We start from the raw sequence: 26379 nt of genomic DNA, 5'->3' as shown, positions 1-26379 counted from the left end.
ATAGAATTTTGTTAACTACTAATTTGTAAAGGATTTAAAAAAAATTAAGAAGCTGGAGATGATAGAAATTTAATGAAATGATTTTACCAAAAGACTAAGACATTTAAAGTTTGCATAGACAAAATAATAGTGGTAGAAAAGCACCAATTGTAATGAATAGAGGCACCATTACTGAACTATCATCTATTGAATATGGGTCTGGTTGTTTAGGGCCACTTGCTCTTTTTGACTTAGTGACCTTCTCCTCTTGCGCTTCCTGTGGTTCTTCAGCCTCAGTTTCAGGCCACACTATTGGTGGTAACTTGGGAACTTCCTCTATGCTTCCCCTCATAACATATAAGGCATTAATTTTAGGATTATCCCTGTATCCTTTAATAAATTCAACTTTGATTTTACCTCCTCGTATATCAGATTCTTCATCATTGTAATAAAGTTTACCATTCTTTATTGAGTATGGAATATACTCATCATGTGCAACACCACGGCCAACTTTATCAAAAATATCTAAGTCAGCTACGATGGTATGGTCCCCATTTAACACAACATCAAAGACTTTCATATTTGGAGCATTGAAGTAGACTTCACTGAATTTAAGCACTAAGACATAGTCACCATCTTTATTTGCTGGAATATCGTACCCGAACGTGCTATGATGATAACGTTCCGTTTGATATAATATTTCATCTTTAGAATTCACTCTGCCGATCATGACAAACTGCTTGCCATAGTCCGAAGCAGTACCAATTCTTCCTTGTAATGGATCCTTCTCATAGTGAATACCATAAATATCGGTATGTGCCGGTCCTCCAGCATTAACGGCATATATAATTTCGCCCAACCCAGTCACATAGTTGATTATAAATAAGAATATCGTGCAGGCTTCTATCCCATACATATTTTTTACTATAATTGTATTCTGATCACAATATTTTCTTATAAAAATAAATCCACTAGTAGAAGTCACTTCATTCAACACATTTTATTTCATACATTACTGTTATAACCATGAATAGAATAAATTAAATACTAATTTTATTCAAGTTACTGCAATAGCCGGCAAGAAGCATTCAGCAAGCAGCGGCCACCGAGCAATCAAATTGTGACGGTGTCAACTGTCAAGTGTCAGTTGATAACTGACTGATATTTCACCTCACAACCGTTCACACAGAGATACATACATCTTTTGAAATAGTATAAATTAAGTATTAACACTCAGAAATAACTCGGTCATATTTGATTAATTATATCGCAGTGGTACTAATTTTAGTGTTACAGAAAAACAAAAAAATCGTAAACCAATGGACTCTTTATTATAGTTAAATTTTTGCAACGTACTTTAAACGTATGTTATGATGATTGTTATACAATAACAATCATCATAACATACGTATACATAGAAATACTTTTAGGAAACTAAAACTAAACTTTTAGGTAACTTTTATTAGCTATAATAGTAAGTATTGTTTTATTTATACCTCATTTACTGACATCGAATTTTAAGCTAAATTGGAGTTATGAACTACCAAATAAAATTAAATACATAAATACAACTATTATTATTCACGTCACATTCGTTACCAAATAAAAACACATAAGATAAACTTTATACCTATTTCTAAATAAGATCTAGAAAGAAGGAAGTAAACAATTGTATGTAGCTTAAATTGTGGGCTGGGCCTTGTCTACATACAATTCGTATCACGGCATCGTAGAAAGCCCTGATGCGTACAGCGTAGATTAAGTTAATGATACTAATTTCACAGGTCGCGTAATTCGATGTTACACATGAAACGCATGTAACTAGCTTTGAAAAGACGTTATTTTGATTACTTGATTAGCCTATTCCCGAATTCTAATTTACATAATACGTGAGATCACAGAGATGTTTAAAAGGGGAATTGAATGGAAAATAATTATAGTCACTTGTGATTTTCAAACAAGTAACAATTATAATTATTTACACATATATTCGTATTTTAAGCCTTTTATACAAATTTTATAAAATTCTTACTTTAATGAAACATTAGATATATTTATTATAAAATTTAATAATTCTTTGCAAACAACACAGTTCTAGGATTTACGATTATAAATTAATTTGATGGAAAATGTATGTTAAACAGCCGTGGCTTGAAAATAAGAAGACTTAGGATATTATGAGCAGTTAAACTCCATTTGTAGGTACATATTATAATTTCTTTTTTTTTTAATTTGTCTCTGCACTGTTCTATTTTATTAGTTTGTTAAAGTGCTCAACTTAATATTTAAAACCTTTAATTCCATACAATAATTACTATAATTTTATTTTCCCCTTAGTAGTACCATAATATATATGTATTTGCGTCCTTCCTATTTACCTCCTGTTAAATAAAACTATGATGTTTGATTTATTTAGGATTTATGATATAGTATACTGAATAATATTATGTTCACATTATTTTTAAGTAAATTAAAGGATATCCTATGTTCGGCTTCGAATTTATAGATCGCACTAAATAAATAGGATGGACCTTTGGTGGTACTTTGTTCTAGAACCAGTGTTGACACTTTGACTTTGACACCAGCTTTTCGTTTCAAACACTTGCAAACTCTAAGTGGAGAAAAAAAGTATAATACAGAACCGCGCTGTTAAGTTGCCTAAATTACTCAACCTCCACATTTATCTTTTCTGACTTATAATGTCATATTTTCTTAAGATTTGGATGCAAGAATGGGTAAATCACGCGGATAAAATATGAAGACGAAATGCCATAATAACAAAAAAACTTTACTATGAACTTTGCTAACTCACATAAAACACTTTAAATTATTCCTATTCTTCCAGGTTTATTTTTTAATGTATTTAAAAAGCCCGACTGATTACTACATATTTTAATAAATTTTTATTTAACAAAATAAAGGTACGAGTATGAAAAATAACACTGGCAAAATAATTGACTAAATATTCCTTCTGTAAAAATCAGGTAAAAGCCTTTTGCTTGATAAAAGAAAATATCTACGAGTTTTCCACTCGGAAATTAAGATTTAACGCATGGACAATCGTGAAATGGTTTGTTTTTAAGTTAGGTCACGTTCTGGTACTCCAAAAATATATTTTATTATAATTTTACGAAAGAAATAATTACTTCTTACTCGGTTGAATTATTATTAATTTTACCAATGAAAATGATTTACTCGTGAACTTATTGTTATTAAAGTTAAGTGTTAACTTAAAGTATAATTGGGAATTTAAAAAAATATATACCTAGACATCATTAACAAATTATTGTAAAATACTACTATAGAAATCATCATCTTTTCAAAAGTAAATTATTAACAGAATAAATTGATTTAATAATAAAACCTTCATTGCTATAGGTTTATTATGGTTATTAATTCCCTCAATTGAATTAATGAGAAAGCTAAAACCTCTTTTATAAGTATTCTATTCTTAGCCACGCCTGGAAATAAACTCATTAAACCTTACAGGACACAGAGTGATTCACAGCTCCAATTTAGCTTTAAATCTCTAAAACGTATAGTAGCCATAAATTTTTCAGTACCCGTGAGCTGGATTTCCTTTGTCAATGTAAAAAATACGCCTGAGGTAAGCATTTGCAATGTAAATGAGAACATATCACTAAAAGAGATGTGACCGTGTTCAGCTTTTAAAAGTGTGTTATGTGAATTTGATTATGTTGTTATCAGACAAATGTTTTATGTAAAATTATTACACATGTAATATAAAGGAAGGTTTAACGGATATGTCAGGCCTTGGAACATCCTAATCATGGTTTTTGTGATCCGTCAACGTCCGTCAAGTTTCAGTCAGTGTTCCCGACGCCGACGTCCAGCAGTTACAATGAGAGCGTCTACGTTGTAGCACGCCAGACGCATACAGTCGATCGACGTTCGCGGCGCTACGTAAATAATTCTAGGCACGATGTTTTTGCCCCAAAGAGCATCTTGACAAATTGTTAGCTTCTAACTTGTATCCCATAATTTTTGACTACGTTGCCTTTAGGACAAATGACTGAGGTTCCAACGATGTTTGAAGTGTTTACTTGTGGTAAGCAACTAAAGTTAGAAAAAAACTCTTAAAGTGGATAGAAAGGGTGGTAAGAAATATTGTTTTGTTTTTCTAGTTGAACACTTTTTTTTAATGGTTTTCGTGTGACATATAGCTAGATATCGACCCTTGTCGTATTTAAAATGTTGGTATATGTAAGAAGCAAGTATTTTTCAGTTATTCAACGTTAATATTAAAAACTTTTATATATGCTTGAAGTAAATAAATTTTTGTATTTATCACTCTTAGAGTAATCCTTTAAACTTTGAAGTATTTATTATACTGATGCATAATTGTTTCCTATTGTTAAATCCTTGAAATAACACGTAATCACTTAATAACTTTCTCACACGACAATCATTCTTAGGGTATTAACTAAACAATAGATTATAGTACAATTATAAACCAAAGTGACATAATCCAATCATAGATAATATCGAATGAAATAACAAAACGTGTTTCTATAATTAGTTGTTCATACCATTTTCGATAAACTTCAGAAATTGAGCTGAAGATAATATATGATATACCTACCAGCAATATCCAGACGGCCTATGAAAGGTGTTTAGAGTCTGTAATATAAATTATGCATAATCACTACAAATTAATAAGTCATAAGATGATAGATGAAGATAAAAGGCACCTAAAGGCAATTTACATTCTTAAATCATGTTTTAAATAAGATTCACACTATAATACATATAGCAATGTAGATTTATGAAAATAATCCAGTGCCGCTACAATTTAAGAATCTTTGCGTCAGATTTTACTATCTGTTGCACTGTTAAATCCTCGTTATAACCAAGTTGGTGGTTAGCTAGCTATTATTTATAAGATCGCTTCTGTGCCTTATACAAGATTTTGTCGGTTGGGTCTACGATTCGAGTCGAGACTTAGCGCAAATCATGACTCCAGTATGTCGAATTCCAACACGTATTTGACTTACGAGCGTCACTTATCGTTAAGTCTCGATTCTGGATCTTAACATAATAGAGCAAGATCCCAGGGCCGCCAGACGTCACGTATTTTCTGACGGATGAAATGTGGACGATTGGGTAGTGTTAGTATGTACTATGATCGTATGCCTACCTGCTAGCTTGGTCAAACGGCCAATTTCCAGGTATCAGGTAATTAAGGTACACAAAAACATTACTTACTTCACGTAAATTCTCATGGCTGATTTTTATATATGTTTTCGAGTGTATAGTTAAAAATAAATTGTCAATACTCCCAGACACTTTCCGTCGGCCATATTGCTTAACAGACGCTTTAAGGGTCTCAAAATAATTAGTCAACTTCACGTAAATTCTGACGCTCCATTTTTATATATGTTCATCCGACAACTATTTTAAAAGCTTTGACAAGAAGACAGACCGATCCAAGGGGCCAATCATCCCCTAAACTAAATTTTAATATCTCTATGAGTGAGAGAGCATTATCTACGCGCATGAGACTGAGTGAGACCGACTGCGCTGTTAAAGCCATGAAAATGACTTGAAAAATTATTATTATTCAAAAAGGGCAAGCAAAAGCCGTTTAATATTTTGAAGAAAAATGAAGAGTACCAACAAAGCATTTCACCGTTTTGGTACGTTGGATTTTGTTGGTGATGTAGATGAAGAAGAACGTGTATTCAACATAATACAAAAATTTATCTGTGATGTTTACAATTTTCCTGGAATAATTGATGTAGATACTGCCAGACTACAGTTGTTTATCATTTACATACATGGTATCTGATATAAATGAAGAATTCAATCGAAAGAATTTAAGAAACTTCGATGCCTGTAACTTACCACCTTGTAAAAGTGAGCTTTGGCAACAGTTTCGACGGGCTAGCTTTGGAACAATGCAAGTATGAAGATGATAAATATTTTCAACCCCGAAAACAATGGCTGGACACTACAAGATGGTAAATATGATTTTCATTGGTTCGATGGAGATCAATTACCGGGTTTTGTCAGTGAGTCGCTGGAAGAACAATCAGGTAAATTATTTTCGTTTCTCATATTATTTGTATCTTTTTAGTTTTTTCAGACCTTCATTGTTTAACTTGTTTTTTACAGAGGAAGAAAATAAGGATAATGCTGATGATGACGATCACGATTTAGATATTCAATTTCAAGATTGATATTTGATGATGATGATAATGAAGATTAAAAGCCACTGTTAAGAAATATTGAAGAATTAATATTTTTCCACTTTGTTTCCAAATTTACAATAAATAATTAATTAAAAAAATTGCTGCTATTTAAATATAAGTGGTATTTTTAAAAAATATTTTTTAGTTCTAATTAATAAATTGAAAAAAAAAAAAATGTCGGCTAACTTTAGTATTATTTATTATGTGTCAATTTTTTTCTTATTTTTGTTGCTATAATTTACTGGTCAACAAAAGTTCTAAAAATTATAAAATATCTGTTCAAGTAATTTTCATGGCTTTAACAGCGCAGTCGGTCTCACTCAGTCTCATGCGCGTAGATAATGCTCTCTCACTCATAGAGATATTAAAATTTAGTTTAGGGGATGATTGGCCCCTTGGATCGGTCTGTCTTCTTGTCAAAGCTTTTAAAATAGTTGTCGGATGAACATATATAAAAATGGAGCGTCAGAATTTACGTGAAGTTGACTAATTATTTTGAGACCCTTAAAGCGTCTGTTAAGCAATATGGCCGACGGAAAGTGTCTGGGAGTATTGACAATTTATTTTTAACTATACACTCGAAAACATATATAAAAATCAGCCATGAGAATTTACGTGAAGTAAGTAATGTTTTTGTGTACCTTAATTACCTGATACCTGGAAATTGGCCGTTTGACCAAGCTAGCAGGTAGGCATACGATCATAGTACATACTTACACTACCCAATCGTCCACATTTCATCCGTCAGAAAATACGTGATGTCTGGCGGCCCTGGGATCTTGGACCATAAGAGATGCCGATTTAACCTCTCGAATTTGCTGATAATGCATGTGACATTTATTCCACTAAATTGTAATGCGTCAAAAAGTGAGAAAATATAAACGTTAAGAAAACATGCAATGAGATAACTTTGGTTAAACCAGTAATTAACTTCCTAATTGATATTGGATTCTCTAAGACTTTCCGTCGTTAATGGATTTCAAAATAATGAAGAAAGAAAATATTGTAAAATATTTTATATAAACACAGATCTTTCAAACTCAATAAAGCTATCTTTTTATTTGTAAGTATTTAAAAGGTACAAAAACTAATCTTTTATCGTTTTATGTCTCATAATTTACCATTGAGTCATGGATTTCTACGCCTGATAGGTTTTTTTTTTAAATACAGAACTGGACAGACGTTTGTTAGGCCATAATCCCACCTGATTTTAAATGAGATGTGGCCTATTGGAGGGCACGCATGTCCAGGAGATGCCTTTTTAACCGCAGCTTAAACTGAAACTCAAAATATCTCTATTCATGTAGGTAAACAAGTACACTTATGAATTGTCAGAAAGAAGTTAAATTGATTGTAAATTTACATTTACTACCAGTTCGCAAGTCAAGGGCGGGTAAGAAGAACTGGCAATAAACTTTCCGCCACTCTTTTTAATCGCCAAGTATTGTCATACAAATTGTTTGAACTGGAGCAAATCAATCCTAAGGATTAGGATCATTATATATTCCTCAAATTTATAAAAAGTTTTATTGATTAATTTTCGTTTAACGAGGGCTTTGAATTTATTTAGTGATAATTCTCTAATTTCGCTTGGGAGTTTGTTGTAAAAACGAATACAATTTCCATATAAGGAGTGGTTTATCTTTTGGAGCCTGGTTGGTTCTACACTCAAATTACTTCTATTTCGCGTATTATACTGCTGAAAGTCACCATTATGAGCACATATTATACTGTTTAGGGAAGATGGAAGGGGGCAAGGAGTTCCAATCTTTTGCTGTTTTTATAAAAACGCCGAACCAAATCGTGCAGTGTTGTCCTGGGGGTTTTTCTAGATGAGCGTTTGAAAGGGGATGACGATATTGCTGATCATAGGCGTTTCATGCTTTCTTATATAATTATTAAATATGATATTTATAATAAATAAATACATATGCAGTTTAATCAAAAGAAATAGGTATCAGTCTGTGTGAATAGAATAAGAAGGATATTAACTGCGAACTACTTTTGGAGCAATCAAAAACTGTTATGAACGTGTTACACCACTCAATATCCGATCCCAATCCAATCACGATAGTGTTGGAGGATAGTTCGCTGTACGTTGGGATATTTACGACCACCGATATTAGGGTTGGTACACATACTAGGCTTTTGCTCGTCGGATTATAACAATACTAAAAACCTTATACTGTGGCTTCACATATCTGTCAAAAACTTTATTGACTCGGGTTTGACACTATAGGGTAGAGAAGAATAATCACCTACGTGTATTAAATGACCAATCACGTAATGTGTCTCAATGGAAGATGTTTTGAAAAAGTTATAGAATGCTTTTATTTTTATTCCATAACTAAAGACATTTCTATCTTCCGTTGCGGTTTTAATATTGAAGTACTCTCGGTTATGTTAGTGTAGATATGATGGAACATAGCACAGTAACAAAACCCCGACCGGCCCCGCAGAGAATGGAACAAAAAGGGTCAACAGAGACTTGATAGTTCTCCGGATGTGAAGTCAGCTGAAGGTCCAACAAAGAGGATTTATTACCATCCACATCTGGTATTCGCGTATTCGCAGGGACCATTTGCGTCAAGTAAGCTAAAGCAAATTCGTGAAAAGTCTACCCGCACTCTAGTCTAAATTGCACTCGATGAGTCGGTCAGTTTCGTCATTTCCGCTATGAAACCTAGGCATAGTCTACGCGCCAGAGGTTAGTTAGGTCCGTTCTTTCAAGCATCCCGAGGCGACGAGAACAGATATCCCGCCTGCGGCACAAATGAATGTTCCAATTTGTACCCCGGGTAGGAGAGGTAGAATTATTAAAAGAGATTCACATACTTGCGTCTAGCATATTGGAGTCCGAAACATTTTTTATATAATAAAATAAAACAGTAATTACTTGATTAATTACAAACAATATAAAATATAAAAATTAATTTTTATTTTACGCTTTGATCATAAAATAAAGCCAAAAAACTGAGATGAAAAATAATAATGAAAAGTGTATTTTTATTATGAATAAAAAATTATAAACCATACCGATGTTCTGCATGCCGCAGCAACATTGGTCACGGGTTGGTCATACTAACAAAAAACAGAAAATAGATAGAAGAAGCCGATAGATATTTGACTGCGTTTTCATGGGTGTGTGAATTTTAAATGTGATACTCGCGCGAAATAAATAGAATTAGTAGTAAAAATCACAAAATAAAAATCATTTCCCACTGCCATGAATAAATGTACACATAAGTTGGACATCCCTACGCTTTCATCGTGATTGGAATATATTAAAACTCCGTCTTACAGAGATTTTCTCTTTGCTTTCTGGAATTACAATTGCCTCACCAAAGTGAACAATGTTTAGTGTATAGTCATTCAAGCATTCTCATTTAATTATCAAATTGCAACGGAGTGAATGAGGTGTATTTCAATGCTATACAACCATTACTGCCTCCGTTCCTCGATTCAAGACACAGTTACAGTTTTCACGCTGTACTTCTCGTAGAACCTGTTCAGGATCAGCAAAAGCAATCATTAAATAGTGCGGAATAACAAAATAAGGAAGCGTGATGATTTATCAATCATGCTTCATTAGCCAATATTACACCGGGGCAACACTGTGCGGCATTGCAGCATGCCACAAAGCCGCATGCTACAAACTTAAAAATGTCGCACATTGTGGCAAGAACCGTTGGGCATGGCAACACATTGCGTCATGTGGCAGACTGTCGCAGCTTGTATCCGAGCACAATGGATTCCATGCGACATTTTTCGTGCGTCAAAACAGTTTGTAGGTTGTTTTTGTTTGTATTGGAAACTGAGAATAATCGGTCATGAATTGGTGTAACGAAAAACAGAGACTTAGATTTAGACTTAAAAAAAAAGTCCTCGAAGTCCTCAGTTGACATTCTGGTAAAGTTTTTAAATAAGGCACCATCGTCTGACTTAATTTTTGTTAGTAAACTAATTTGTGGGCCATTTTGAAGTATTCTTTTCCACCAACGTCTCATCTTCCGTTGTTTAGCTGCATGGCTTAGTAGTACTAAATATGCTGATGCTAAAGTTACTTGATCATCTATATTCTATGGTGTATCCCCTCGATAAAACAAGTAGATAGACCAGAAACACTCCTTAAACAGCACAATGCTTTTGGTAATTATCCAGGCACGATGCTGCTTCGGCGTAAAATAGGCTGCCGTATGCCACATATGCTTTCTATTTGTAGCATGCCACAAGGTGCCGCATGCCGCAATATGTAGCATGCGGCACTGCTGCATGTTGCTGCCTCGGCGTAAACCAGCCTTTAGATATTACATGTGTTGGAAGTCTGGTAACACGACACTTTTCCTAGAGAAGAGCATTCTAAATCTTAAAACGCACAACGCACGCCGCTCATGGACACAAAGTGTCGGTATCACTTAACATAAGGTGAGCCTGCAGCCTGTTTCGCCCCTGTTCATAAAAAACACGGGTAAAACATAAAATAACCTTCCAACTTTGTTTAATCAATGGTAAATACTTATATAAGCTTATACAAATGAAATCTTTTTAAATTAAGTCCCTAATAATTGAAAACGTAGTCGGTAGAGGTTGTTGGACTAATAAATGGGTAACGATTTTCCTAATCTATTCAAAATTTATGCAAAAATGAGGCTTAGGCCCGAAGGCCTTATAGAGAAGATTTTGCTTTAAAGATATTCTTAAAAACCGTCTCTTCAATTGATTTATTTATTTATTTGCTCAACAGTATTCCTACAGCTACTCACTAAACAATAACTAAACAATTACATTATACACAAAAGCCAAAAACGGAATACACATTCAAACATAAACATAGAGCACAGTTTTACCTATTTATACAAAAAATATAACTATGTATATATTTATAATGAATTCTAAATTCTAAGTTCTAAGATGCATTGATCATTATAAGTGAATACATATTTTCTTTAAGCTATCATAAACATATAAAGATGTGAATATAATTTATTTAAATGTTGAAATACAAACATTTTTACTAAAAAACTATTTATTATTAATATTAATACTGTCTCATTCACATAATTAGTATTTACGATAAAGACATAATATGTGTCCTTAATCTGTATTTAAGCCGAATTAAAAATATAATCGCAATTAAAGAAAATCCTTATTAATTTATATTAATTCAATTATTTTGACTTACAACATTAAAATATTTGTCACTGTCAAAAGTTATACCGAATAACGAAATCTAATAGTGAATTTGAAGTAACCGCAACGGGAACTTGTTTACAAAACAGGTCAAAGTCTGGAGATTTGAACTGAGCTTGAAATTTATGACGATATTTTGTTTTAGCAGGGGTTAACTTGAAATATGAAACACGAATGTGGCTATAAACTTGGGAACTTGAGATGATGAACGTTAGGAAATAAAGAATTGTTGAGTCTCACGTTAATAATATTAAACCTGTTCTCTTGTTGTTTACGCGGAGGCATTTATATGCGTTCTAAGAGTAACTTTTAAATTGTACCGTTTAGGTAACGGTTTAATCACTCCATGTTTTAACCAACCAAGTATAATTTCTAGAAGATAAAAATATGTCTATGTATATCACAAATTTGATATTATAAAATTGTTTAAATTTTTCGTTGTTATGGGATAAATAAGATAAATAAGAGGTTTTATTTGTATATTAAAAGTTTAGAATAAGCAAAAAAAGTATAAAATGTTGCCATATACTTTTTCTTTCTAAAACGTCTTAAAATATTTGACCTATTTCCGTAATTAGAATATTGTCACTACAATATTGGTGTATAAAACAAACTAGTAAAAGCGTTGTTATTAAATAAATTGCGGGTTGTCTCTTTTGTGTGCACGTAGAAATATTGCGGAACATTTTTCATTGGAATATTGAGTACGTCTCTTGTCAAGAGATAGTGAAACCCGAGGGGATTCATCAATTGTGTTGGTATTTGAGACAAATAATAATAAAAGATACTCGAATACTTTACGGCCTCATCATAAAAAACAGTAAATAAAATTTATAACTCTTGTATAGTATTTTCTAGTTGTACATTCTTGGACATATTCTCATAATTACCAGCTATAATGAAGCCGTGTTTAGCGATTAGAAATTTTACTTTAAATATAAACATCGAACGTCATTAGTTAATCAATCTAAAAAAGATTGATGTGTGTTGTTAATACATTATATTATATTAAAGCAGCAAATTATTTTGAAATCTTTATTAAAGTAATGTATATATTATAAATAGCGTCAATGATGAAAATACAATTTATATAATAAAGACCGTACTGAGTATACTCTTAGTCAGTTAATACATTTGAGTATATATTCGAAAATATTTTTTTAAACTTGAGATTTTTGTTCCATATGTAAAACGTCAAATGGATATTGAAAGTTGAAACTTTTTAATACGAGCGCATGATATTTGCAGTTTATTCTTGTTTTATAAACAACATTTTTAGCCTCTGATCTGTTCGTCTGAGACGTTTCTTCAGTTATAAAACCTAAATAATTGGCTTCGCAGACAGACATACTCGAAATAATTTCATTGCCAGTCTGTTATTGACGTCGCTGGGTATGATCGTATAATTATGAACTTTATTATTAAACACGCCTGCATTAGTTCACCTAGGTCTAGGTAAATAGATATTAACGTAGGTTTAAAATGAATACAATAGTAACATAACTTATGTTATAATAGGAAATCCTTTTAGTACTTATGTAGAAAACGGAAATTTTAAACTTCTTCCGGTCAAACGTAAAATGTTGTCCTTGACGTAAATGCCTCGTAAAGGAAAAGGAGAGAGGAAGATAGAGTGTGATTGTCAATAAGTAAACTTGGGTCATATAGGTATATACATCGATTTTGTGAAGTTAATACAAAACAAAACGAGACGTCGATGTGATCTAGGAGAGGGCAACTATTAATAACTACCCATAAGAGACTTTTCTGTTGTACACCTTTATATAAAGAATTCCCTAAAATTCATGTAATGGAAAAATAGAAACCTTTTTGACTTTTCATTGACTCACAGGCATTTTCGTAGGTAGTTTCGCCTTTTAAATTTGGAACTAAATAGATTACACTCGGCATAATTTCGGTTATTCATTCAACAACCTACCCTCTTGAACAAAGTTAAAAATTAACAACTCTTTTGGGTTTAATTTCTAAAACTTTTATAAATGTTGTACCTTCTGAATAAATTTATGATTTTCTTTTGAGCTGGGGTGAACACAGCGGGCGGTGAAGTGGTTTATGGTTAGCAATCATTTTTGATAATAAAACTTTTAGCTATAATTTTTCTATAGAGACTAATCATTGTCTATCATAGTCATTTTAAAAGAGAACCGAGAGTTTTTTACGCCGGCTTTTTCTCTCGGCCTACACCCTCTGTCTTCTTTGCCGATGAGTAGTAATGCCTACAAATTCAAATTTAATGACGTGGAATAAGTGATACATGTATCTTATGTTCCATAATAAACATATTTTATTTTTATTTTACAAATGTTGCAAGAAAATATTATCAATCAATATTTAAGCTTTCATTGGGTTGCTAATTACTGACTTATTTAATGTTTATGAAGGCTCAGGGTTGAGGTCATTAGCAGAATCACGAGAGTCACTTAGGTTAAAAGGTTCACATCGTTCAAATACTCACTTCACGATTTGTGAGTATAATTATTCAATAGTATCAAAACTTTAAGGAAACCCGAGGTCTAAAGGGTAATCCTATACCAATAAGTATTGTTATCCGACCAAGTTATTACTTAATTGTGCCCAAGGGTGCTTTAAAGATAAATTCACAACCACACCTTTTTGTCCTATTTTGTGTACTCGTTGATATGATGGAAATAAAAGTATATTTCTCTCTTGCAATTTATATCTCATTGTGGCTTTATACCTGTCAATGTCATGTTGACATTGATATACGATTTTGTTTTCAAAGCTCCAAAGTAAACTAAAATTGAATTATTAATAAAACAAAATATAAAATGAGGATTTACATTCCCAAACAAGAAGATAAGTAAAACTTTGTTGAATGAATTGTAAACAGTGTTTTGAAATAACATAAATAATTCAGAGACTTTTGCTAATCGATTTGAATATTTTTTAGTAAAATATGTTTATATATAACGAGACAGTTATATTCAGAACAGTTACTGATTTCATGGTAATAGACACACAGCGTCCTGGATTACATTTTTGGGTATTCAGTATTTGATCTGATCACCATGGCTGTCATAAATGTGTCTACCCTATATCTTAAACGGGCTACAGACACCAGGAATTAATGAACATAAATGCTTATAGATCTTAAATTTATCTCAAGAAATATTGATTTAAGTAAATCTTCGATATCGCTAAGTAATTCTTGGATGAAACCTACGCAAACTCATAAATAAATATCTATCTGTCTACAGCAGTCATGTAAAGAGCTCTGAGCACGTCACTCAAAAACTTTTGAGTGGTAATAGCTTCCTATAACTGGAAGTAGAGACTCGGAGAACATAGTTTGTAGTTTTACATATCGTGTCGGGGAATAGCAGATTTATCTCAAGCATAGATATTAATCCCCCTTTACGCTTCAAGTGTACTTAAAACGATTATAATGCTTTTTTTTTTAATTGAATTTATTATACTGTAATTTTAATTGAACTTCCAACATTATCCTGAAAACAAATAGGTTGTTGCAATCTAAATTTAATGAACAAAATTCAGTTACTTTATCATCATTAATATGTGTCAGCAACATTGTTAATGACGTTATATTATGTTTAAAACACCGCCACAAAAGAGCTTTATTAAATGAGACGTTTATTGTTTTCAGAAAATGACAACGTTTGAAAACTTCTAATCGCCAAGACGCCTAACACCCGAGAGGTATGTCGAGTTTGGAGAGTGATGGGGATGTTGTGGCTTACTGTTTGCCTGGTGGACTTGAATTTCAACGTGTCTACGTAAAGATTCATGGCTATATAGCCCTACTAATTTGCCTTCTCGGATCTATCGCAAACTCCGTCAACATCGCTGTACTAAGCCGGAAGGAAATGATTTCATCGACGAATTCCATTCTAACAGCGCTCGCGGTTGCAGATCTATTAGTAATGCTTGACTACGTCCCCTTTGCGCTGCACATCTACATCAAAATTGGTGCAAATCTAAATCGAAATTCTTACGCTTGGGCGGTGTTCGTGTATTTTCACTCGATTTTCAGTCAGACGTTTCACACTATTTCCATATGGCTGACCATAACGCTTGCAGTCTGGAGATACATAGCTATAAAGTTTCCCCAGAAGAATAGAACTCTATGCAACAAGCGGAACACAAATATTGCAATTGGATTTGCATATGTAGTGTGTCCGATCGTGTGCCTTCCAATTTATTTTGCTATGCACATACAAGAGGTACCAGGGAAAAATAGAGAGTCGAATGGAACGATAAATGCAACTACCCACCTCAACGAATCTTCAATAAGAGAACCAGTCTATGCGTTAACGATGACGAATAACAAAGAATTGTTGACAGCTATATTTTGGATATACAGCGTATTTCTGAAACTCATACCCTGTATAGTGTTGTCAATTTTTAGTTTTTGTTTAATATTGAAAATGAAATCTAGCGACAAGAGAAGACAAAAGCTGTTGAATAAATCAGCAATTACAGCAACAGAGGTAAGTAAATCATCAAATAAATAAGTAATATTCATTTATGATAAGGATGGTCGAGAAATTTCTAGACGTGATTACTATTTAAAAGCGTGATAAGTAGAAATCAAGTCGTGACTGAATTGTAGGTTACTGGGAAGCTGAGAATAAATATTTAGATTTTTTTCATAATTCGCCGCGTCGTACAGAAGACATTCCTTATACTACAAGTACAATTAATATCTAGAAAAATATCTGTTTGAATAATATTTTTTCTCAAACATTTAGGGAATCTTGGGAATATATCAGACCTTATAGCTGAGATTTACGGCCTCTACTTTTGGTATTGTACTATGAATATCCCTCTACAAGCGAACGTTTACATTTAATATTTATGCAATCAAAGTTAGACAGAAGTACATCGTAGAGACTATTAAATGAAATGTAATTATATTGGTATAATAAAATATTCATATTCTAAGAAAATATGTTGTTACTTAACTTAAAACGAATAACTATTAGTAGTCTATTTCTATGCAAAGCCTATATAAGAAATAGCCGTTCCGTTTTAGGTATTAAATTGGTGAGTTGCTTGAAAAATATGAAATATTCAAGCACTTTACTAAATGGGTAGATGATATATAAAGGTGTATCGACTATTGTATATTATTTTTCGCTCAAACGTGTCACCGCTTACGGGCTAAGTGAGTACGTGTGTAATGTACCGTGTCGGGTACATTTTCAAATAATATTCATTCCTTTCATCTGGTGTTCGTATGTTGCGATACTTTGAATTTTTTCAACCGTGTGGGATTAAAGTTACCTTCATTATACGAATATATAATGGTTTTCAATGCTTTTGAGCTCGATATCTCAATAGGAGATATAAAATATTTTTACTTGTATAAAATATTTAGATTTATACAAAACGTACGTCGCTCGTAGCACCTACGTAATGGCTATACGATTCGTCTTATTTTCATGTGGTAGATTTTTCTAGATAACTCGAGAATTCGACCTATTTCGCTATGTGGTTTTCGTATCTAAAACAAGAATTTCCTAGGGATGTTGATGAATCACACAACCTTTTGATAAATGAAGAGCGGTTTAAAAGAAAGACGGGCTTAGATTAGTCTGAATATGAAACGCTCGTGTGCAGAGTTGAGTTATTAAAACTAAATTGAATCTGAGTTATTTAAATTGCGCTGCAACGAAACTTTATATTTATAAGTAGTTTCTCGATCAAAGCGTAGAGTATAAAGCTCATTTCGTATCCTTTGTTCATTGCTCCTAAAACTTTAACAATTCCAGACATTTCTTTTTACAAACCAAATAATTTCTCGAACAATTATGAACCTATATACTTATTAGTTTTTAAAGGATCAAAATCCTTCGAAATCAAATAGTAAATTATTATAACAAAAATGTCATGTCTTTAACGAAAGTACATCATATTTAAAGCGTATCTAAACTGTTTATTACATTATTAAACGCCGAATAATCTTAGTAATTTATAAATTTCCAATTTCCCTACAGGGTGAAAAAGGTCGGCTACACGATGATGGTAAGCGTGGCGGAAGTCGCACGGACCGCACTACCCGGATGCTGGTCGCTCTATTGGGCCTTTTCCTCGCTACGGAATTGCCACAAGCTCTGTTCGGGCTACTGACAGCTATCGCTCCACAGCTGTTTGAAATATGCTATTATGCTTTTGGTAAGTATCGCGTAAAAATTTATACGATTTCATCGAAAATAACCCAAGACTTTTAAAAATAATACATAGGGCGTGAAGTCAATGTAGCAATTTGATAGACATATCTGTGCTTTTGTGATGTTTATTAAAAATAAGAAGATCATTCAGAGCTTTACCCCACTATCACCATAAATTACTGGTATGATTATTTAAAAAGTTATCCCACGAATTAACAAAAATCGTATGTTTCTTAAGCACGTACTTTAAGTAAAGTATGATATATACTAACAATACTTATAATGTCCAATAAATCCATGGGCTGCGGATTGTCACTAAACATCAGGTGAGCCTCCTGCCCGTTTGCCCCCTGTTCTATAAAAAAAAACAAATTTATATATACTAAATACAGAACTTCGATTTTTTTAAGCCCGTTAAATGGATGTTTGAAGCAGATGTTTCGTATTCGTTGAATATGTTGTTAAGTTCAAATAACATAGTAATAGAAGCCTTAATAGAATGAGCGATGATGGGATCTCTATTATGTGCCTAACATGTGAAATATCTCGCGCTGAATGAACCTGAAAATAGGCCTTCATTGTGAACGATGACGTATTATAATTGCTTAATTTTAATACATAGTGTACTGTGTAGTCTTACGTTTATAAATATAGTATTTCTGTGACAGTAGCTTGTTTAAATTATTTTAATATATAATAAAACGAATACTGACGGAAAATATCCAAAAAATTGTTTGTCAAAATAACGTATACTTTAGCAGAATACTATATGACTATTATTTAATGGATATTCAAAAAATAGCAATGTGTTTCAACTATTATCTTGTAGGATATGCATTATTGCATTATCTGTGTACAATTAAATTCATAGTGAATGCCTACAATTCATGAGTCGTGTGAAATAAAAGAAACAATAGTCTATAGACAAACATTGTTCTGTCAAAAAGGGAAAGGTATATATCCCAGTAACATTAATGTCGTTACCATGGTACGTGTAACTAAATCGTAAAAGGCATCAAAGACCCGAAAGACTTAATTGAATCCGTAAACTTTATTACTACTTACCTGGACACATCGTATTACAAAACACTTAAATATGGTCCGTAAAGTCAATACAAAATGTATAAAATTATGATAATAAAACTGCCTTGGAAGTTGCATGATAATGCTTTTTTTATTCATTAACTCTATTTCAGTATATTTATAAATATTTCATAAAGTACCTAACACTTCGTTGCTAGCTGTTTTTGTTTATGAAGTAATTATAGATTTTGTATTAAAAAATTTTGAATTTCTCACTTAATTTTTTTTTCGGTTATAATTAGATGTCTTCATCTGTTTCCTTGTTTATTTTACTTTGTAGGCAAGGTGGTTAGCTTATGCCTGACACATTTCGCCATTTTTGTTACGAGCTAGACAACAAAGCCATTCTTCCCTTATAGGGTCAAATTTCATAAATCATAAATCGCTTCAGTTGCGAAAATCACGAGTTGTTTTTTTTTATTTTTATGTAACAGGAGGCAAACGGGCAGGAGGCTCACCTGATGTTAAGTGATGCCATCGCCCATGGACACTCACATGGCTCGCAAGTGCGTTGCCGACCTTTTAAGAATATTGAATACGCTCTTTTTTGAAGCACATTTGGCCTGTTAGTCGAATTGGTTTGGAAATACTTCAGTGCCAGCTGGTTCCACCTATTAGTGGTGCGCGGCAAAAGTTGCCTTAAGAAACGCTCAGTTGTGGAACGACGTGCCTTGACGTCCGATGATGAAACTCAAGAAACTCAAAAACAAGATGCAGACTCCACATGTCTACGTAACGCGAAGGGATCAAGCCGCTCGGAAAGTGACTGGTTGTCGACGATTCGAATCGGTCAAGCGGAAAGAGCTCCCGCCGAGCAGGTTTTGTCTTGTACTTAAGCGTGCCATACTCAACATTAAGATCGTACATTCAAACCCCGGTTAACCACCAATAAACGTTATTTTTATGTGCGCCATTACGCTTGCTGGAGAATGAGGATGGGGTAGCTGCTAATTTTTAAGGGCAAGAGCGCGTAATGTATGTCAGACACCAAAGGCTCAATAAACATATGTGCCTGTAAACAAAAATATTAATTTAACTAATACTAAAACGTGATTTTAAAATAATGTAATTTAGATACATATATGAAAATATATAAAGTAATGTTTTAAAACAATATATTCTGGCTTCATACTTACGTAAGCTGTGCTAGCGCGTAAGTATAAAGCTAATATTAAGGTACTATTAACAGCTAGTATTAAGCTACTATTAACAGCTAGTATTTAATTGTAGTAGGTACTATCGAAGAGGTTAAAAGACAGTTTAATTATACTAAAATGTCTGGTTTATTCATTTTGTGTTTATACAAACGAGTTCAAAAAAACAATAGCTGGTTAGTTTCTAATAAAGGATTATAATATTATAAAACTTAAACTTTAAAAAAAAATCCGTCTCGTATGAAACTGCTAAATATACAATTTATATTTTCAGAAATCAACTGACATTAATGAAAATATAATATAAAATAACGTTCTTATTATATCTTTATGAATCTAAAAATATACACTCTGTGTTAGAATTTATCCAATGCTGGCACAATTTTCAGCATTTTTATCTAAAAATATTTATTTATTTTATTTACCGCATATACAATTAAAATTATATAATCTAATTTTGATCTTGACATTTATCCCGTGCGGACGGGAAATGCCAATTTACGCTTATGCATAATAGATTTGGGCTTGAATGTATATTGTACTAGATTGATTGGAATTTGGTCGCGTAACAATTTATTGCTCATCACATTTCAATATTAGATATTTTATCATATTGCAACAATGATCGATGTATCTAATATACATTCTATTAAGATTTCGATAGAGAGAGATATATATTGTCATTTAACATGGGAATAACCTTGACAATGAGACGACCTTGGAGTTAAATATTTGAAATTAATGGTTATTGCTACTACTCGCCTAATTACTAACAAGCTCGCGTATATTTTACGGTATTTGTAATATTTGGCATGTAACATTTTTTTTTTCAATAAAAAAAAATACTTTAGTTTTTTGGGAAAATTTCTTTAGTTTTGATGTTAAGGGTCGTTTAATTGCCAACCTTTCTGTTATTTTTAATTAGGACTGAATATATTCGACGACTAGTAGATAGTATATATGACAACGAGCGTGAGTCACCATCACTAATCGTAAATCTATTTTAGCCTTAGAAATTGATAGAATTGCAAAAAATTAAATTTAACTTAGGTATGAGGTGATGATAAAAGATCGATCAAACAGATTGAGTAATATTGAATTGTTGATATTTCATTATAATTGGTAAATAAGCCAATGTAAACAAGACGGTATGAGCTCTAGGAAATTGTTGAATATATACGTAAAGATTTAATGGATTATCGCTTTGAGTCTTCACTTTGCTTCTTTGAACTCACGTTTATTTTTCTTTGCCACATCATCTGAATTTTAATATATTTTGAAAGGAATGAGCTGTTGATATTGAAACAACATATATTTTTAAAACGTCTTTCACTAAAATTAATGTACAATTAATCTTTTATAATAATTGTTAAAATACTTTTTGATATTGTATATTCCTTTTTATTATTGTATATTATATATATTCGTATATGATTTCTAAGTATTGAAATTGAGTCAATGATACTCATAACAAAAAACTAATTATAAAGGGCGTGACCAAATATAGCGCTCTGTTTGTACAAGTGCCGCGCGCTTTATTGTGTGCAGGTGCATTCGCATTAAGGCTGATCGATATTAGAAATACAACAATATTGACATCAATGTCATAATCGAAAGCCCAACATCGATTTTTGCATTAATAATTGACAAAGAGATAATATACAGTGACATGGTTCGAAATTTATTGAAAAACAGAAAAATTATTACTTATTTCGATATTTTTTATCAACTGACTGAATGTGAAGTAATTTTTATAAAGAAGAATCTTTTAATCTATTTCTTTGTTAATAGCGAGTAGTGAGGAAGTGTGAGAGAGAAAGAGCGAGTGAGACTACGAAGGACGAACGAAGTGAACGACCGGCGCGCAGTGAATGAATACGCGTTTATAATTTTAATAAACCTGATTTGTGAATGCGTTCAAAGAAGACTTAAATTTCTTCGTAAGTTGCATGGGTCGTGCCGAAGCCGTGAGTTAACATTGATGTTCGATTCCGTTTGTCGATTCATAATGTTACGATATTTTTCATATAGTAACATCGATGTAAAAACATCGCTGTTTTTGCTTATAACCGCGATGATCATCATGCATCCCTAATTCGCATTGAGGATTCGTTGTTGTGCTAGAGCACGACAGTAGTCTACATTCGTAGACGAATGCCGCATGTTGCTGCCGCGCACCTTGAACGCCCTGTTTGGTCACGCCATAAGACTTTATAACAATGGCTTAACTAGTTATGATTATTTCATACAATGTTTCTCTTTAAAATAATTTTTACTCGTTACTATCAGTTTTGAACTTCAATACAATAATAATATTCTTGTAGTTTTATATTTTTATCTTCCAAGATACTAAACATTAATGAATTTGTTTTTTGTTAATAGGTGAAGTAATGGATTTAATGGCGTTGGTGGGATCAGCTGTTAACTTTGTGCTGTATTGCAGCATGAGCCGGCAGTTCAGGTGCACGTTTACCCGTCTGGCTCGGAAACTACTTCCGCTACCTGCACGAGCTGAGAGCGAGCCTTTGACTACAACATCTACGGTGAAAGCGTAGCGAGTGCGTAGTGCAGCTACGACAGCTGCCCAGCTTTAATAACAATTTAGTGCTACTGTTGCAGTCAATTATAGTGAACGACAGCTTTTGATTAGCTAATTACTTTTGACAGCTTAAGTACGGATGATTTAGTTATATATTATGCATGAGTACTTTATAATTCATAAGGAACTATTGTTTCCTCTAATCACATTAAATGTTAGTTAAGGTGAGACGTGCATATTAAAAGCATGAACCGAGAAAGATAAACAGAAAAATTATTGCTATACTTTCTCTCATACAATCCTTTCCTCCGGGACGTGTCCTTCAAAATGTTTTATACAAAGTAAACTCTTGCCATGAGTCCATTAAAAAAGGGCTCTTTTGTTTTTTGTGAATAAAGCTGAAATGAAATTCCTCGTTTCCATGTCAAATGGATGACGTATTATTATATTTTCAATGTAAATGCCATATTTATCTGTGTTCTACAAATATGTTGTATAATATTCAGTAATGAAAGCTATTTGCATAAAGTTTCTCGTCAACATACAGTCATTTATATGAAAATGAGATTGACTACCAAAAATAGAAAGGGTAACAGTCTTGAATTGGTATCTAAGAGACATCTTTTGTAGTAAAATTACAAAGGAAATCTTTTTGGTTTACAATTCTATTTTTAATGTTGTCAGTAAGCTCTCTGACAAAGTATGCGACGAATGTATGTATCTTGCCATATATAATAAACCTAAATGTTGTTACGGCGAATACTTATCGAAATATTTCTAAAGTTATGTACGTCGTTTTAGGTTTATGTATTAAAAAATAACGGTGTTAATTATCGTTTTGATGTATAGGTAATGTAATGTTCAATGTAATTGATGTTAAAATAAAACGTACAACTCATATTAATGTATGCATTAGGTCATATTTATAACTAATTGGTGTTATTAGGACCACTGTAGAATTTAATAGGTGTTATATATTTAATAAATATGTCGCCGAAAATGAAGTTCTTATTAATTAAAAAGGAAGGAAGGACACAAAAGTAGTTTACTAAACTTTGCCGTCGGTAGCTGTCACTAACTGACGAGATATTGGTTGGCTATTCCGTTGAGACACAATGAGTCCTATCGCAAGAGTAAACACAAGGTTAGGTTCGTTGATAGAAAATTAGTGACGGATGAGTGAGTTACGAACACAAACACTTCGTTGTGAAGACGTGTTTGTATAAGCATGCCAAGATATACTTATTCCAAGATCAAGATATAGATATGTTACAATATTATTACGAGGTATCGCAATATATAATAGGTTAAAAGGTTATACAATATACTAATTATTTAGGTTATGAGTGGATTTTATTTAATATTTTTCCTTAACAGTAAGATCAAAGTAAGCTGTCATGAAATTTGAAGAAACATGTGAAGTTGAAACAAAAAAGAAACAAGAACTGGTTTGAATTTAACTATGATTTGTATCTAGAAGACTTCTGTATTTGAGACCTCGGGGCACATCTAGTTATTAATATTGAGTAAAGTTGTCTTTTGTTTCTTTAGTTGACGTTTGTTTATGTATAAAAAGCTTTACTCGTTAATGTCATCAATTATGAAACTTCGCTATTAGCAGGGTGTGTAATTTAGGCCATTCTCAAAGACAGACGTTATTATAATAACCCAAATCACTTTGTCTGCGTGTCATGACGTTGTCATTCGAGAAAAGGTAGGGTTCATATAGCTCAATAACCTTCTCATATTTCCTGGTGGCAATAGAGTATATATTGAAGTATCTTGAAAATGATGTTAGCATGTGAAACTAGTGAAACAAAACATATATTAATTTCAGATAGTACATTTAACATTGACAAAAGAAATAAACTTGATGAAAAATACTACGCACAATTACTCCGTATTAGACCACGTAGCGAAATGCGATAAAGCTACGAGATAAACATCGTAGTTGTATGTCTACGCTATAGGATATCGTCCAAACATATTTCTATCAGCCGCTTAAGGAATTATATAAAGTGTTTAGCGTAGCCGATCACGTAAATATCTAATATTCTACGGCTGTACTTCCTTCAATAACACTATTAATGTCCGACGTGAAACAATGCGAGTTTTGGTAAAACAAAAGATATATATGAGATCTTCTATCTCTCTATCTCTATCTCTATCTATCTTGATATATATGAGAATTCAGATCGTTAATCCGCTTACGTATTGTTCGACTGAGGGTTGCTCTAAAACTATTGTCGAATTCGTGTTTCACTCTTTGTTATATTATTGATAAAGAAAGCGAAAATGCGTCATTCATTTTGATAATTAAAATTACTACATGAGTTCCCTTTGTAGAGATGAAAGCAAACAAAATTTGATTAAATTCGCTTTGTTCAAGATTTCATTTCCGTTTCTTCGGAATCATTTACCTTACCGTTTGATTTCATATAAAAGGATTTCGCATTCAAAAGATTTGACATGCGTATTTAATCAGGACTGTTGGTACAAAAATTTATTCTTTTAACCAATTCCTGTCTAAACATTTTTAGACTGGAATTCTTTAATAACGTTTCTCTAGAAACTTTTATTACAAAAATAATTTATATAACTACGTCAATGTTTTAAACAAATTATGCCAAAAAAGAGGGTTTTGAGAGGTAAAAATTATACCTTGTTTTGTCGTGGTGTATATATTTTTTGCTATTACACAAACCAAACAAATTTTTCAACAGTATTACATTATCTAATATCCAATTAAAACATTTGCTTAGTAACTTATCTATATCTGAAATTATTACCATTATATAAGATATCTATCCAATTATCCTGCCCATACGTTTCTCCATACAGATCTTATTATTTTTGACATTTTACCTTGACGACCTCATTTATCCTGTCGATAAGTATCTGCGTCTAATCACCTCCGAGGACCCGAGCCACCCAGTCGTTCCCAAACTGTCAAGACGAGGTGTTTATTTATTTTTAACTTTTACTTTTACTTAAGTTGTTTGTTAACAAATTTCAAGTTTGTCCTGCCACTAACAACGTCGTTCAATAAATTATCTTCAGTGGTTGATAAATATTTATTTTTATACAGCTTAAAAAAGGTACAACTCAGTGATAAAATTATGTCCCAGATTAAAGCGATAACAAGGAACAGTAAAATCATTTTGGCATCCGATTACATTTGTGGTGAAGTTATATAAATCCAATTAAATAGCTTATGTTGTTAATTGAATGCTGGAAATTGATTTTAGTTTACACGCCCTCAGGGATCCCACGAGGCTTTCTCCAAGTATACGACCTACCAGAGAATTTCCCCGATCTTCTTAGGTCTTCGACACATCTTTGATCGTGCCTTGTCTACGCCTAACAATAGCTAAAGAAATTTGATTTCAGAGCATTGACCCCTCACAAGCCACTAGAGGCGGAGAAAATGTTCCAAATTTAATTATAAAGAGCCCTCCAACGGGGAATCGAATCGATGCCCTTGGCTTTACGGTCCCTTTACGAAACCGCTTATACACGAGGCTCGATTCTATTCAGCCTGGGATTATATTGTCGATAAGGAATGTAAATATAACTGATACAATTTTTGGCAAACATTAAAGTGTTATGAAGATCTCGTTTGTGTACTTAATTATTTAAATAAGATTTGTCTTCACAACGATAGATCATAGAACATTCTAAAAATTAATTTTACCAACTATACAGTATGTTTATTTAAATGTGAACTATTGTTATTATTATTTTACGAATTATATAATGTTGTTTTGTATTAGATTAAGGAACAACGAAAACAATTATGCATGTACTTATATACTTATTCCTTGATAAGAATGGGAAGTATTTATAATATTTTACAAATTTATAATCATATTCACCAACACACTATAAACATTAGGAAGCTTAATAATATTTTGACACATTTAAGTATTTATTGGGCATGAGAAAGATAAAACATTCAATAGCTATTTGATGATTATAGTACGTTTATAGTAATTTATAACTAGTAATACCTGTGAACTATGAATATAATTAACAAAAACTGTGTATTT

General features: G+C 32.4%; 2 protein-coding genes across 2 annotated transcripts; one reads left to right on the top strand and one right to left on the bottom strand.

Moving 5' to 3' along the window:
- Positions 1 to 49: 49 nt before the first annotated feature.
- On the bottom strand, positions 50 to 1101 carry LOC125053237 (malectin-A). Its single transcript, XM_047654487.1, has one exon. It carries the CDS (start codon positions 893 to 895, stop codon positions 104 to 106), a length of 792 nt encoding a protein of 263 aa, XP_047510443.1. The 5' UTR covers positions 896 to 1101; the 3' UTR covers positions 50 to 103.
- A 2875-nt stretch (positions 1102 to 3976) lies between these two features.
- LOC125053395 (G-protein coupled receptor dmsr-1-like) lies at positions 3977 to 26367 on the top strand. The gene is made up of 4 exons (XM_047654745.1): positions 3977 to 4097; positions 15028 to 15871; positions 17381 to 17558; positions 22174 to 26367. The coding sequence occupies exons 2-4, from the start codon at positions 15083 to 15085 to the stop codon at positions 22344 to 22346; spliced, it is 1140 nt and encodes a 379-aa protein (XP_047510701.1). The 5' UTR covers positions 3977 to 4097; positions 15028 to 15082; the 3' UTR covers positions 22347 to 26367.
- Positions 26368 to 26379: the final 12 nt, after the last annotated feature.

Source organism: Pieris napi, chromosome 10, assembly GCF_905475465.1.
Source record: "Pieris napi chromosome 10, ilPieNapi1.2, whole genome shotgun sequence".
NCBI classification, from domain to species: Eukaryota; Metazoa; Arthropoda; class Insecta; order Lepidoptera; family Pieridae; genus Pieris; species Pieris napi.
Note: the sequence above shows the minus strand (reverse complement) of the source record. Positions and strands in the feature narration are given on the sequence as shown.